General features: G+C 41.0%; 2 protein-coding genes across 2 annotated transcripts; both read left to right on the top strand.

Moving 5' to 3' along the window:
* Positions 1–586: 586 nt before the first annotated feature.
* On the top strand, positions 587–4,948 carry LOC112558710 (atrial natriuretic peptide receptor 3-like). The gene is made up of 6 exons (XM_025229312.1): positions 587–1,159; positions 2,435–2,554; positions 2,866–3,156; positions 3,771–4,067; positions 4,275–4,409; positions 4,842–4,948. The coding sequence occupies exons 1-6, from the start codon at positions 886–888 to the stop codon at positions 4,946–4,948; spliced, it is 1,224 nt and encodes a 407-aa protein (XP_025085097.1). The 5' UTR covers positions 587–885.
* LOC112559288 (atrial natriuretic peptide receptor 1-like) lies at positions 2,894–16,175 on the top strand. Its single transcript, XM_025230400.1, has 21 exons — positions 2,894–3,156; positions 3,813–4,118; positions 4,275–4,409; positions 4,842–4,933; positions 5,377–5,520; positions 5,714–5,798; positions 5,922–6,033; positions 6,558–6,623; positions 8,389–8,466; positions 8,889–8,993; positions 9,422–9,493; positions 10,397–10,565; positions 10,810–10,974; positions 11,368–11,536; positions 11,822–11,968; positions 12,308–12,431; positions 13,610–13,678; positions 14,105–14,279; positions 14,474–14,572; positions 14,736–14,827; positions 15,119–16,175. The coding sequence occupies exons 5-21, from the start codon at positions 5,508–5,510 to the stop codon at positions 15,221–15,223; spliced, it is 1,845 nt and encodes a 614-aa protein (XP_025086185.1). The 5' UTR covers positions 2,894–3,156; positions 3,813–4,118; positions 4,275–4,409; positions 4,842–4,933; positions 5,377–5,507; the 3' UTR covers positions 15,224–16,175.
* Positions 16,176–16,204: the final 29 nt, after the last annotated feature.

Genomic DNA, 16,204 nt, shown 5'->3' with positions numbered 1-16,204 from the left:
TATGTTTGTGTTTATAGCTGTGTGTGTGTGTGTGCGTGAAAGAGAAAGAAGGTGTGAAACTGAATATGATGTTATATTTCTTTAAGCAAACATTTCACCACGACTTTGTAGCCTAGAACAGGATCATACAGCATTGTATTAACTAAAAATATTTGCTTCTCAATTTCAAGATAGAAAGCGTGCATGCGGACTAGTGAACGAGAATGCATATTCATTCGCGTGCGTTTCAGCGTGTGCATCTCGAGATCAGAAAGGACACAATTTCACCCTGATTTTTGTAAAATTAGAAAAAACATTCTCGCCACTAGACTCAAACAGTTGTTCTCTTCTTCATAGGCAACCACTGCTGTTAAACAGTTTCAAAAAAAATTTAGGAATCTGACAAAGGATGTTAAAAGGAACAGTTATAGAAATCAATGAGCGAGCCACTGGTGCACGTGCATAATGCACTAAGAAACTATTGTGTCCTGAAATCAGTGGATGTGCGCATGTCCGCATCATTCCACCTTCCGTACGCGCAGAGCGAGCGGATGAGGCCTGCACGCGCTCCGCCAGGTAATCCAGGTGCAACAGAGAATAGACAGAATTTCTTCCATTTGTGAGTCCCTGCTGCAGAGTGGACATACATCACTGTATGGTCTGCATCACTACAACTACAGACAACAACTTTACCCTTTCTTGAATGGATGTCAGAAGTTCGGACTCAACTAATTAATAAACAAGAAATTCTGCTCAAATTCAACAACGATGTGGACATTTTTTTTTACCAGATGATGAAACAGAATTTATGTTTCCGATGTTATCACTGGGCCGTTGCAGCAAAATAGAACTAAGTATTTCACTAAGGAACAAGCTCACTGAGTCTGTCTAGGGTCACGTGGTCAGATGTGGAAAAGCAGTGTGATGACAATGTTCCGGACTCTGGTAGTAGTGTTGGTAAGTTTGTCATCTCTTGGACATGGAAATGTTACCCAGACAAAAATCAAGATGGGCGTATTGCTGATATCCGATGATCGGGTACCATTCAGCGTGCAAAGGGTGTACCCAGCCATTGAAATTGCCATGGAGACCGTGAACACCAAATACCTGAACGACAGCTACGCTCTGGAGAGTGAGCTACAGGTGTTTGACAATGTTTGTAACTCCAGAAATGCTACAGGTAAGCATTAATTAAACAAAGCATATTCATTTACCCCTTACTTTTATCAATATCTCCAACCTCAGCATCTCTTTGTCTCTGTTTTTGTCCTTGTCAATATTTGCCGTTTATGTTTTCTATATTTGGTAGATATCCGCTTCATCTCCTTTTTCTCTCTTTTTTTTTTTTTTTTTTTTTTTTTTTTTTTTTTTGTTTTTGTTGTTTTTTTGTTTTTTTTGTCAGTCAATATTCTGTGTAAAGGATAATGACCAAACATTAGACATACACAAAATATAGTTAAAGAAGAAAAATGGAAACAGACAACTGAAGATTTGTGTGATATGTCTATCAATAATTACAAGATCAATATTCTAATGGTCTCAGATATTGTAAGTGAATTTTACGGAGAATTAAAGTGGACCTCGAGAAAGCCATCTGAATAGGTCTTAGTTCGCATGCACTCAATATGAGTCATACTTGGTTTTCACAATTCTTTTCCTTTCACAAATAGAAAGGAAAAATCAGCCAATCACAACACGCTGAAAATTCTGTGCTGATGTCTGACTCAGCTATTTAAGCCGGATGTTGCGTAATAATTGAATAAAAAAATAGAACTAATCAGAAATCACTACAAATTTTTAATAATTTCATAGACAGCAAAACTGGTTCCATATTTTGCATCAGTCAATACTCAGGAAGTCCCAAGTCACCAAAGGAAGGCAAAACACCGCAGCCTACTAAACCGCAATGCACACGAGTGTTTGCCGCTGATATAAGGCTAATCTCCCTGATGATTTGCACAAATAAAAACTTGACAGACAGTGAATGGGAAAGTTTTTAAGCCAAAGATTAAAAAAACTGCAAACAAAGTTGAGAACAAGTCAAAAATCTTAGCAATAAGCTTACATCAAACAAATGAAACTAAAAGAGATATTACTTCCTGATGCGACTAATTTATTAAACTAGACATATAAATATAATAACACAAACCAAAGCCTATGTTTTAGTCTAGAATACAGGACGATGGCTACAAGTGGATACTTTAACCAGCATTGTAAACTTGGCAAGTCTGTCCCATACATTTTCCCGGCTACTTTCTTACAATTCCCCCTTTCCCCAGCTAAAATCCCCATGTCGTAAGTGTGAAGTAGCCTTTAGGTGGAAGGACATTTCCCATAATACAATACCACATACACTAATGTCAGGTGATATTAATAATTGAATAAAAATTTTACAAATCACGTGTACCAGTAAACAGTCTTAAGGCAAAAAGAAAATAATTCCCTCTTTTTTCAGGTTTTGCAGCAAAACTGTTCTACGAGAACCACGTGTCTGTGTTCGTAGGTCCAGCCTGCGTCTACGCTCTGGAAGGAGTTGGTCGTGTGGCGAGCTTCTGGAATATTCCTGTTATTACAGGTTGGTCTTCTCAGTGATAAAACGCTACTTCTACTGGTGTTGTATGATTGAATGGGACTACATGGATTGTTGCATTTACCATCATCGATAACACATTCACAGGGAATATTATAATGTCATCTACCATTCGAGATAATACCTTCACAGCGAATGTTACAATTTCTCGATATCCTTTTTTATTATTTCTGCTCAATTATCTTGTGTATATATATATATATAGTGTTTTTTATATATATATGTTGTTTGTATACTTAATGTCCTTCATCCTGTTTCTATGTTTCGATGGAGGTGGGGCTTTGTTTTCTCTACAGGTTTGGGAGACGGAGGGCAGTTCAAAAACAAGACTGAGTACTCCACCCTGACCAGGTTTTCCTATTGCCAGTGTCGTCTGCGAAGTGTCTTCGGCAGTGTTTTGAAAGAGTTTGGCTGGAAGGACCTGGTCATCATCTATGATGTGGATGATGTGCATTCCAACGAACTGGGGATGACACTCAACGAGGGCTTGACGCAAGAGGGATACATGCCGATCGTCATCAAGTACTGCGAGTGCAGCAGCCAGAAAATTCAGAGCATCCTTCAAGACGCGAGTAAACATGCCCGAGGTAGTAGGAAACAGAGAAGGTTCACTCATTCACTCATTCAATCACTCACTCTCAATAGCTGTCTTGTTCATCGATTCCAGGGCCAGAAAAATTGCTGAACTTTTGTCTTTGGTCACAACAGAAGGAAACCATCCTCAGAAAATAAATGGCAAAGAAAGAAAACAATGCTCTTACATTTGTTGTGCTCATGAACCTTGTCATAGTGTTAGTATTATATTGATATTGAAGTTTGTTCCTGTGTTCGTTTGTTTGATTGTTTGTTTTGTTTGTTTGTTTGTTTGTTTGTTTGTTTGTTTGTTTGTTTGTTTGTTTGTTTGTTTGTTTGTTAGTCAGTTTGTTTGTTTCAGCTTGCAAGTTTGTGAGTTTATTTTTTCATTTATTGCTTTCCTGTTTGCTTTTGTGTTAGTTAATTAGTTTTGACAGTTCGGAGATAGGCTATCATTATTCAGGTGGAGTAACGTGTCTGACTTACTGGACTTGATTGTATTTTAAAAAGCAACGTTTTCAAGACAAAGGAGAATATCCGCAAGCTTGACTAAGCTAAGACGGTTTATTCCAGCAGGGTAGTGTACAATTTACTGTATCGTATAACTTCATACTATGTCCAACATCAGATGGCTGTCAGCCTGACTGGTGGCTGTTCTGGTTTCTTGCAGTTGTAATCCTGATCCTACCCGGGGACACACTGCGCATGTTCATGCTGGCTGCTCACGGCCTTGGCTACCCGCAATCCGGAGACTACGTCTTCCTGGACGTGCAGCTGTTCACCTTCCCGGGACCCTACTGGGGCGACCACGACTGGCGACGGGACGACGACAGCGACGCCGCAGCCCGGGAAGCCTACGATGCCATCCTAAGGCTGTCGTTGTCGCTCACTGAGGGCGATGACTGGCAGACCTTTTGCCGAGAGAGTGCAGAACATATCGCAAGATCAGTTCAACTTTACCTTTGGTTCTGAACAGGTGAGAACGAGGACAGTGTGACAAGGCAATGTAATTATCATAGGACGTGCGTGCGTGTGTGCGTTGGTGTGTATTGTTCTTATTGCATATTTCTTACTGGTGTGCATTTGTACAAAAAATAGGCTTTTTTATTCTACTTTTTTCCCACCATGGCAGGTGAATTTTTTATTGGAGCGTTTCATGATGCCATACTGCATTATGGAGATGCTCTGAACAAGACTCTGTCACAAGGTGGCGATATTTTGGATGGCTACACCATCTCACGGTACATGTGGAACAAGACATTCATAGGTATGACAGACATTGTATTTTGGTCCTCTACCCAAGAAACTTCAGTGTATTCAGGTAAAGAAACAAACGTGTTCTGGTGACTGCCAGACATTCAGTCTGCTGATGATGCTGTAGGCTGACTACATGGCGACGGTTTAACCTGATGCAACAATAAAATATTTATTATTCTTTATGGCAATAGTCCGGCACCAGAACACGACCTTCATAACAACGCAATAGAAATGTTTTAATTATGGTTAAACAACAAACGATAATAACAAGCTAGTTAAGTGTCCACTCATCAGACAAAAAGTGACAACAACAAGCAATTAAACACAGAATACTGGATAAGATGTCTTACAGGGTAACAGCATCTTCAGGAAAAAGAGCAAGGATACATTATTCATTAATAATCAAGCTATTTGATAATTTACGAATTTGTACTTTCACTAGGAGTTACAGGCGAAGTCATCATTGACAGAAATGGAGACAGGGTCACCAACTTTGCCATTCTAGACATGAATATGGACACCGGACATTTTGAGGTAGGGACTGCTTGAACAGAAATGCTATTGGATTTGTTTGGTTTTGTTTTTTTACAAACTGTTGTCGCTTGAAAGCTTGTGCAAATTCTGGGTAATTTACAAATTAAGATTAAAATAAACATGAAATGTCAACAATGAAAACTATTGTCGGAACTTGAAACAGCTTTAAATCTTTTATTATTTTTATGAATAGATTATTAATGTGGGAGTTGGAATAACATTGATTCTATAATCACTGATGTTCTGTGAGGTAAATATATCATGCTGAACTTGAAAAGAAAGGAAACCCTCTTCATTTGGAGTTGGAAATGTCTCTTGTATTAGCATATTTGAGGCAGGTTATTTCTTCAAAATGTTCACAAAAGCTGCTCAGTGATTTTTTCAAAGACTGGCATGGTGTCACTGGATGCTTGAGGATGTGATTGCGGAATCTCTGATTACAGGTCGTTGGCAACTTCTTGGGGGATGATTTAAACTACACCCACATCACTGGCAAGCACATTCACTGGCCAGGTCCAAAGGGTACCCCGCCGGCTAACCGACCTGTCTGTGGATTCAAAGGAGAGGACTTGGAATGCCAGAAAATGGTAAAGCGAGCAAAGACGAAAGCTTTAGATAAACAAACTCCAGAAAGTACAATTATCCAGTTTGTACGGGGGCTACATCCTTGCTAGATATTTCCAGATAAGTACATTTGGGACGCCTGAACAATGTGGCAAGGCAACATATTTTGTCCTCTTACTTTCCAATGGTTTCATTTTTTTTCTCTCGTTTTCCTAGGACTGCTTCCTAGCTATATGGTGGCCATCTTGTCGGTGCTGGCAGTGTCCATCGGGCTCCTCGTGGCTTCATTCTTTGTCTACAGGTAAGCTCTGCTCTCGTTCAGGTGGCTGAGTGGTTAAACCGCGCGCAAAGACGCTTAAACACATTAACATATATACATATTATGCAAGAAATGTGTTTCTAAACATGTCTATCTTCACTTCAGGCGGCTTGTGACAGAGAAAGAACTGCGAAGCATGGCCTGGAGAATCGACCTGCAACATATTCGTTTCCGCCCGCTCCGGGCAGACAGCTCCAAAGTTTGCAGCTGGTCAGAGGTCAGTCACGTGACCAGAGGTTTCATACTTTCCTCTCGCCTGTACGGTCTGAAACCGCTTTGCCATAGTTCAATTGAGGCAGCTCAACTATAAAATTCATCTATGGCATACATTTTTGCTTTGATGTTAGTAAATCTGAGTTTTACATGAGCATTATTATTCCAACATAAAATAGAATGAATAAAACGTCGATACTAGGTGAGTCTTTCAAACACATCAGTTATTTATTGACATTTAAGATGTGATATATAAACACACTCCTGTCCACACTCTCTCACCTTCTGATATATAACATGAACGTGCAGTTCATTATTGCAAACCACCCTCGGCAGGTCTAAGGCGATTATGTCATTTGTTCAGCACACAGTGTACCTGTGATGGATGCGATAGGACATATTTACACCAGGTGTTGCGGGCACACATGATGTGATACACATCTTATAGGATGATTAGTTTGACCCTCATGTCAAAAGGTTACAGGTGACCATTAAGTCTTGCAAGTCAGTGTGTGTGTCTGTTCACAGCTCACCTCCACAGGGACAAGTGCCGACACTGACAAGCAATGCTTCACGAATGTCGCCGTGTATCAGGTGAGCATCAAAGACGCCGACCTCGTGAAGGCTGTCAGCCTCTGGGTTTACTTTCTCTGATTTTGAGAGTTCCAAACAAACTCTGGAACTGAAGAGCTAACTCGTTTTATGGGGGCAGCGTCTGTAATTGGACGACAGCTCATTCTTGTCCTGTTTGCTGCCAGAAAATGAAATAGAAATTCGAGTGAGAAGTGAATATTTCCTGGTGTCAAAATAAAAATAATGGGAAGGCTGGACTGGGCTGGGAAAATGTCATGAGAAAATGGAGATGTGCTAGTTAGTATACAGTTCCTTCCACTTCGTGCTCAAGAGTGGGTTTCATCCGTTATAAAAGTGTAGCTGGTAGCTTTGATGGAACCAACTTGAAATCGTTAGCAACTAGATACCACGTCCAACCTCTTCCCCTGAGTTTTATAAAATATGTTTGTAATCTGCATGCAACCGATACCTAGAATTTTGAATTCTGTAACCACTGCAAACTATTTGAAGCATCTTTAAACATTTATTTCTGTAAAATATGATTAAACTACTTTCAGAAACTAGGGTCATTACAAACTGAGGACAACAAAAGAGTTGATTGTATTTGAGGACAAGAGTACTTTAAACATTGTCGTTGTTCTCGTCTGCCCTGGTCTCAGAGCACCGCACCTTTGTTTCCGGTTGCACGTGCGCGCCGACAGACACATCATCATCGCAATCAGCACCTGACGTCTGCCGAGGACTGAAATGTATTTTCTGTAACTGGAGAGTTCCCTAGGAGCGGGAAACTGGGTCTCAGGAAGGGAGGAACATAGCAATTACTGAAATCAATCGACCACAATGAACCAGAAACAATTCCACAGAAGATGGCGAATTTGCTGCTGGTAGTGGACAAAGTGTGTCCAGGACGGTCACAGTCTGATGAAATGGGGTTTGTGGACGGGAAGTGTTTGTCTGGGAAAGTAGTATTTTGGTTTAAAAATACAAAACACAAAACTGAAAACCTTTACAATGAATTGATGGCACAGAGAGAGAGAATTTAATTCTGCAGACACTCAGTGGACTTGCAAAACCATTGAGCTACACGTAAGAGTATTGATAAAGTACCCGGGGCTAATGAACTCAGTCCAAACAGTAATGAATGAATATATAGATTATCAGCAAGCAGAGGCATCTACGAATGTACAAAATCCAGTCAAAGATAAATAAAAGCAGCTTCAACTAAAAGTAATCTGTATTTTCTCTAAGCATTTCAAAATACCTTCTTTTCAATGAGTGAACTTTTTTCCACCATTAACGAGATTTACGAAGTGAGACAATTAAATTCCGGTGCTTTTTGCAAGAGACAGACTCTTTATCTGTACGGACAACAAAATAAAGTCCAATTAGTTTGCTTTGTGGATTCCGAGGTGACATCACGGACCTGTTAGTTTGAGTGCAGTCTCAACCTCGACTTAAGTACACCAGGGTTGGATACACTCTACAAGTCTCGGTTCTCTAAAATAGACCAAAGACAGGACCAGACAAGTATCAATCAAAACCTTTTAGCTCAGGACCCCGAAGATAACAAAGAGCTAAATGCACCTTCCAATTGCCCTGATTTTTCTGTACCATCGTGAGCACAGGAAGCTTGGTAAAGATTTTACACGATGGTTACACAAAAATATTGGCATACTAAGTCAAGTGTTGGTTAATTTATCTGGTTAAAGAATAGCACATCAGGGAGATGACACCCACCAGCCACCACTACCACAATCAGTGACCTGAAGACGTTTGACCTTTGCAGGGAACTCGTGTTGCGGTCAAACAAATTGATGTGGAGAGGCTGGACATTTCAAGGCGACTGCTCCTTGAAATAAAGACGGTAGGACATGTTGTCAGGGTTAGTGGTTGCACTTTGACCCTAGACACGGCATGGATCAGATGGTAAAGATGCCATCTGGGGACTTTAAGCTGCCCTTACTACATAAAGGTCAAACTATTATAATTCATGTTGAGCTTTGCTTTGCACCTTACTCGATTATTGATGAAATGTTTGGTTGACTAATTACAGATTGATTACAATGAAGATTTACTGGTTTTTGTGAAATCTGTAGAATTTACTAAAAATATACAAGACGGTGTTGACAAATTCAATATATTGATACGATTGACTTACAAGTTCCAATATGGATGGTGGCTAGTGGGCCTGAAGCAGGGCCAGCCAGTATATATACATGTATTTTACTTACGAATCATGGTAGACTAATCAGCATTGACGACATGATTGCTATGGTTTCTTTTCAGATGCGAGACCTGCAGCACGAGAACTTGGCGAGATTTGTAGGACTTTGCTTACAACCTAAAAAGGTGTACATCCTGACAGAATACTGTCCCAAAGGAAGTCTGCAGGTACACGCTGTCCTGAAACAGATCGTCTGCGTCTAGTAAACGTGGTCACCTTACCTCCCTTTCTTAATGAAAAAACTCGTTTTTGTATTTCTTGTTATTTTTGTTCTTGTTTCTGTTCTTGTTCTTGTTGTTCTTGTTGTTCTTGTTGTTCTTGTTCTTCTTGTTCTTCTTCTTCAAGCCCAAAAGTATTGCATCAAACTAACAGATAATGTCTGACTTGGTAATACCATCTTCTACTTTAATCAGAGGTTAGGTTTTTTACTGCATTTTTATTGTTTTCTGGTGGCTCCTGTACCAAGGCAGGTTTACCTTTTCTACCACTGGTATTTAGGGCTACAAACGTCCGTACCAGTATTTATCAGCTCTCCACCCAACCTTTCCCCTCCTACTATCGTCTCCAATATCAGCGATTATTTCCTCTCCAACAGGATGTGCTCCTCAACGAAAACATCAAGCTCGACTGGACTTTCCGGCTGTCCTTGCTGACGGACGTTATTAAGGTGAGCAGAGTGGTCCACTGGGGGTTGCCGGGAGTCACCTTGCGGTTACAGGGGTAACTCGCTTCCGGTGTTGACGTTCCGAGTGACGTACCAGTCGCCATGTCACAGGACTGTTACAGGCAACAACTTGATAGGCTGTCTGTTAGATGACGTGTCCTTCTTCACTTTTACTTGCATATACATGTATCTTTGTTTGTGTGTTTGTGTAAATGTTGAGGGTATACTTGTGTCCTTCTGCTCGTGTGTTTAAGCGCGTGTGTAAAAATACGGACTACTTATGTTATGACATGGATTTGATGCCTCATTCGGTTCCCAACCATTTTTAAAAGTTTTAATAATTGCCCGTATGGATTGTCTGCTAGATCCTATGAGAAAGACAAACTTTCAAAGTGTGAAAATCGCTTGGTAAATATTCTGCCCAATATTTGAGTTATCGTAATTATGGGATGGAAAGTGATGGATATCTGCATTCATACACCTGCATTCTGTGTTTGACGGTTAATTTACTGTGATGCTAGGACGTGTACAGGGTGTGCTGTACAGTTTCATGGAATAATATGCATTCGAAGAAGCATTTTAACAGGGTATGCTGTATATTCACAGGGTATGCGATATATTCACAGGGTATGCGGTATATTCACAGGGTATGCGGTATATTCACAGGGTATGCGGTATATTCACAGGGTATGCGGTATATTCACAGGGTATGCGGTATATTCACAGGGTATGCGGTATATTCACAGGGTATGCGGTGTATTCACAGGGTATGCGGTATATTCACAGGGTATGCGGTGTATTCACAGGGTATGCGGTATATTCACAGGGTATGCGGTATATTCACAGGGTATGCGGTATATTCACAGGGTATGCGGTGTATTCACAGGGTATGCGGTATATTCACAGGGTATGCGGTATATTCACAACTCAGGTCTGCAGTACCACGGCCACCTCACATCATCTAACTGTGTTGTGGACGGTCGCTTCAACCTGAAGGTGACAGACTTCGGTCTGCCAGACTTGCAGCGGCACCGCCACGTGTCCCAGCTCAACAACAACCACGAGTTTCTGGAAAGTGAGTGATGACTGTGTAGATAATAACCATGTTAACAAAGGTGACTAGTTCCAGGAAAACCTACATCTCATCTGTTTTCACAAAACACATACAGTCACAAAGTCTCGCACGTTTGCTTGCTCTTCCATTAATTCATTTATTCTTTAGCAGGCAGCTCACTTATTTGTTATCTTCGACGTAACTAATTATTTTATCTCTTGTCTTTTAAAAGTCAAGAAACTCTAAATTGTCTTATTATGCGCAGAACTATTATGGGTAGCACCGGAACACCTCGGAAAGGTTGGCAAGGCATATCTTATGATCGGTGTCAGCCAGAAAGGAGACGTCTACAGCTTTGGTATAATTCTGGAGGAGATCATCCTCAGGTCACTTCCATTTGATACATGCCGAGGCATCATCGAAACAAAAGGTAGGTGTCATTTGGTTGATTGGTTTATTTAGTAGGAAAGTGTTTCCTCCTTGAGATGATATCGCTTTATCGGGGGAGGAAAGGATGAGGAAACCGGAGTACCTGGAGAAAACTCCAACACCCAGCCTTATGGACAGGTGTCACATACAGAGATTGTCCCGAGACGAGGTCTGAACCCTGAGCCCCTCACATGACAGTCTTCGAAAATTCAAAGATGAATATTTTTGGCTCAAGATGTTGTATGGTCAGGTCAGTTGACCAGCGTATATAAACTCAGTCTCATAAATTATCACCAGAATAAGTTAAGGAACGAGCATCCTTCTCTTTTCATCGTTTATTTCTCTGGTTGTTCTAAGCTTTCAAGTCACAAATAAAGGGAAATTATTTTTGCAGACATTCTGAATAAAGTAATGGCTCGGGAGTCGCCTCCCTTTAGACCCAAAGTGCCAGCCCAGGAGGCACCGGCGGGTCTGTTGCTGCTGATGTTGCAGTGTTGGGAGGAGTCGCCGCTACTCCGCCCCACCTTTGAAGTCATATTCAAGAAAGTGAAAGCACTTCACAAGTAAGTCAAAAACATAAAAAAGATGTTGGAGGAGGAGGAGGATGCGGAAAAACAGCCTACGAGTATTGATTGACTGATTGATTGTATTAATTTTGTCGAATATTTTTTTACTTCGATGAATTTACTTTTTCCACCGATTAACGTACAATTAAGCTTTCCGTAGTTCGCTTGAATATTGTATTTACAGAAAGACTCATTAGCTCCAGAAATAAATCCCGTATGACTAACTGGCCCTGAAATTGCCAGAGATAGTGAACTTAATACTTTGCGGTCACTGTGCTGCAGCAACAGGGATGTCAACCTCGTGGACACACTCATCAAACGGCTGGAAGAGTACGCTAGCAACCTCGAAGATGTCGTGGAAGAAAGAACTCTCGAGCTGATTGAAGAAAAGAAAAAATCGGAGATGTTGTTGTATCAGATACTGCCAAGGTGACTGTGTGACATGTTTGTTGATAGCTAGACATCGGTAGGAGTATATCAACAACCTGTTTATACTATACTCTGTGTGTGTGTGAGAGAGAGAGAGACTGCGCCTGAGATGATTCCAGCTCGGTACAAGTCCAAAGAAAGACCTATCAGTGATATAGTTCATATGTGAACATAATTAAAATTAAAAACTCTTGTGTTATTGTAAAAGTCGTGTCAGGGAAATGTATAAAGCAGCCACTTATTGCTACATGCTACCATTATATATAAACTACCGTCTTCACTACCTGGTTCCCTCCACGAGCCACCTGCATGGACTCACTAGCGCCGCTCTGTGGACAGGTGTGTGGCTGAGCAGCTGCGACAGGGCAAAGCCGTGGTACCTGAGCTGCACGACTGCGTCACCATCTACTTCAGCGACATCGTGGGCTTCACCACCATGTCCGCTGACAGCACCCCCATGCAGGTTCATTGTTAAACAATAATAGCAAAACTTTTCTAGTCTTATCAATACAATTATCAGTGTACAGGGAGGTGTTAGGGAGGTGTGTTAGGTGCTCATTATCGCAGCCATTGGGCATCCAATGCTCTCAAACTTACCATCTGCGTAAACAACTCTTGTTTTTTTCTGAAATCATAAAATAAAAAATTAGCCGACACATTTGTTGTATGCCTGTAGTTTAGAGTTGTCATCACCAGACACACAATGTGTTTCGTGTTCCTTATCCTCCTAGCGGTGGAGATTCGAGCCCGACTGGCGAAAGCCAGCCAGGCCTTCGCCTCACTCAGGAGCACATGGAAGGCAAAAAACATCAGCCAGAAGATCAAACTGAGAATCTTCAAGTCAAATGTGATCAGCACCCTCCTTTAAGGATCAGAATCCTGGAAGATGACCAAAACCATCAGTAACAAGCTTGACGTCTTCCAAAACAGATGCCTCAGGCGCATACTTAACATCTTTTGGCCAAATACCATCAGCAACGAAGAACTCCACCGAAGAACTGAAACCAAGTCCATCACCACGCAGGTTCAACGAAGGCGTTGGCGATGGATTGGACATATGCTTCGCCAGCAGACAGCAGACCTTTCCACAGTCGCCCTACGATGGACTCCAGACGGCCGAAGAAAACGAGGCCGCCCAAAGGAAACTTGGAGAAGAACAGTGGAAAGGGAGATGAAAGGAAAGGGCTGGACATGGGGTCACCTAGAGCGGGTTTCAGCCGATCGACATCGGTGGCGGACTCTGGTTGAGGCCTTATGTGCAACCTGATGCACGAAGAGGAATAGATAGATAGATAGATCCTCCTAGCACATTGTCTGAAAACATTTGCGATTATAATCTCCGAAATCATTTCCCTCCTGTGTATTACTTTGATTATTTAGGCTTGTATGTATTAATAAAGACGAGAAAACTCAAAGATTAAAAAATGAATAAGGTTTAAGATTTAAAGTTGTTGGGTTTTTTATTCTTTGTCATAACAATTCACGATTTACCGTAAAATACATTGAACTTTATTCATAAAATTTGTAAACTCAGCGCAATGTGTTTATTGTGTCAGGATAATGAAGAAAATAATAGTTTAGAGCAAACCTGTTTCTTTTTAACTGCTGCACTAAAACTTCTTTCACTCTTACGTGTTTCAGGTTGTTGAGTTTCTCAATGATCTCTACTCATTGTTTGATTCTGTCATCGAGAATTACGATGTGTACAAGGTAAGCATGACACCAGTAGAAAATTGCAATGTTTCTCTCTTCATCACAGCTGGAATACCATTCGAGTATTTTGAAGTAAACAAATTGAAAGCTGTCAACTATCTCAGCAGGACAATTTATTTTTAAAATAACAAGTTCAATCAAACCAAGATTACAGAAAGTGTCGTGAAGGGGCTTGTTAACTACTGGGTACTGTCTGAACAAATAACAAAATAACCACTAGAAAATTTCTTGATAAGCTTGGCTAGAACCTAATGTCATGAGAACTATTGGCGTCGATTAAAAAAAATTTGGGAAGCAATGATTTGTAGAAAAACTGTGAAAAATATAAGAAATGATTGGAAATCAACGGTATGCAAGGCCTTCACGGTCAGTCACCGCCAGTCCTTCTCGATGTTCAGTCCCATGTCGCATGCCTGTGTCCAGGTGGAGACCATCGGCGATGCTTACATGGTGGTGTCCGGCCTGCCGCAACAAAACCGCGACTCGCACGCCGCCGAGATCTGCCGCATGGCGCTGCAGCTCCTGGTCCGCACGCAGACCTTCCACATCCGGCACCGACCTCAAGACCATCTGCTGCTGCGCATCGGTGTCCACTCTGGTGAGAGGGTGGTGACTTCTTTCTCGTGTATCTTGAGAACAGAGGAAGGATATTCACTAGACCTGAGAAACAGTATCTTGCCCACATTTTACCTTTTCATTATAATAGATTAAATTGTTGAACCACACTAGAATTTTAAAACAATCTCATGTTTGTCAGACCAGTCAAGTAGAGGCTTTTTTGTTCTATGGCAGGACCATGCTGTGCTGGGGTAGTAGGGCTGAAGATGCCCCGATACTGTCTGTTCGGAGACACTGTCAACACTGCCTCGCGAATGGAGTCTACAGGTGAAGGTGGGTCTATGCAGTTATTTTACACCAGGACAGAAACTTATGTCACTACCCCCCCCTCTCTCTCTCTTTCTTTCACTCCATCGCTCACGTTGCCATGGCGGTATGAGACAAATTTTAAGTATGTGTCAAGATCGTTTATAAATACGCTTTAATTTATTATCAGCTCTGAAGATCCACGTGAGTTCTTCAACTAAAGAGATTCTCGACAAATATGGAACGTTTGTGACTGAGCTGAGAGGACAGGTGAAAATGAAGGTAGGACTATTCATCTCTCCCAACCGCTTTTGTGTTTGTGCGTGACATCATTGTAGACATCGTTCCAATGGCAGCCACGTTTCTCATTCTTTATTCACACAAAACCTAATGACAGGTCTATCCATCTCACCTTTGCGTGGAGTTAACTTTGTTGTCTTTGACATGAATCAACAGGAGAATTATGTAAAGTTGACATCATCTTACAAGATTAATTGTAATATTGGTAGTTAATGGCCCTGACAACAATAAAAAGCACAGTATCACGCGCTTGTCAGCGACTTGATGTTTCAGGGCAAGGGGATGCAAACCACTTATTGGCTGCTGAGAGAGAACCCCGAGTTGTCCTCACAGACAGCACCAGAGACTAGAGCTTGCGTTACTTTTACCACACCATAAAGTGCACAATTGAAGAAAGAAGAAGAGGATTATTTTTACCACAGATGAGGGTAAGGGGGAGAGAGAGGATTGGGAAAAGGGGAAAAGCCAGGCACTTTGCTCATCTGCTTACCAAACTATACAAACTATGCACGCCTCCTAGAAAAAGTTCGTTTAGGTGTAGTCCGTGTGCTAAAATTTAACTTTCGTTTGTTCTACATATCTATCTATATCGGTTTTCATTATAAAAATTTCATTCTATTTTTTTTTATCTTGTTGGCTTAAGTACGGGGGTTGATGCTTACATAATCGATGAAGCCATGAACCGTGTTAATGAAAGTGCAGCTACGTTGTTTGTCGTATCATGGGACTGTTTGTCAACCACAGATGACATGTTTGCTTGCTTAGTTTTTACAGTTTTTTAATCGCCGAACCACCTAATAGCTTGTTCCTTACATTTTAGACTAAGGATGTACGTGTGTCATCGGTATACAGTAACTGTTGATGTGGTGTGTCCTATGTTGATGAGACATCCGACATGTCTACTTGTCTTCGTCGCCGGTCAACATGCTTTTATGCTTACATTGGCCATCGTGAGCTGAGTGCACTATAGTTCTGTGGCTTCCCTGATTCACAACTTCATTAAAAAAAAACTGTGGACTCCGCCTCGCCATCACTGCTCAAACCGACTGCTGTCATCTTGTGGCATGCTCGTGCACAGCATTATCTTTTTCTGCCTTGCATTTATGACTTGCTTGGTACTTAATCGTTTATTACAGTTTTACAATGTCTGTTTGCAATTACTTGTTAATATATATGTTCTGTGTTTAAACGATTCTTAGGAGCTTTTTCAAAATTATTTGCTTTTATTGGTGCATTGGCTCTACAGTACAAAAATATACTAATCTTTATTATTATTATTATTATTATTATTATTATTATTATTATTATTATTATTACTACAACATTTAGAGCGTTTTGTATAGCTTTATTCTTTGTCCC

This window comes from Pomacea canaliculata, linkage group LG3, assembly GCF_003073045.1.
Source record: "Pomacea canaliculata isolate SZHN2017 linkage group LG3, ASM307304v1, whole genome shotgun sequence".
NCBI lineage: Eukaryota > Metazoa > Mollusca > Gastropoda > Architaenioglossa > Ampullariidae > Pomacea > Pomacea canaliculata.
The sequence above is the reverse complement of the archived record's forward strand: the minus strand, read 5'-3'. Positions and strand labels throughout refer to the sequence as shown.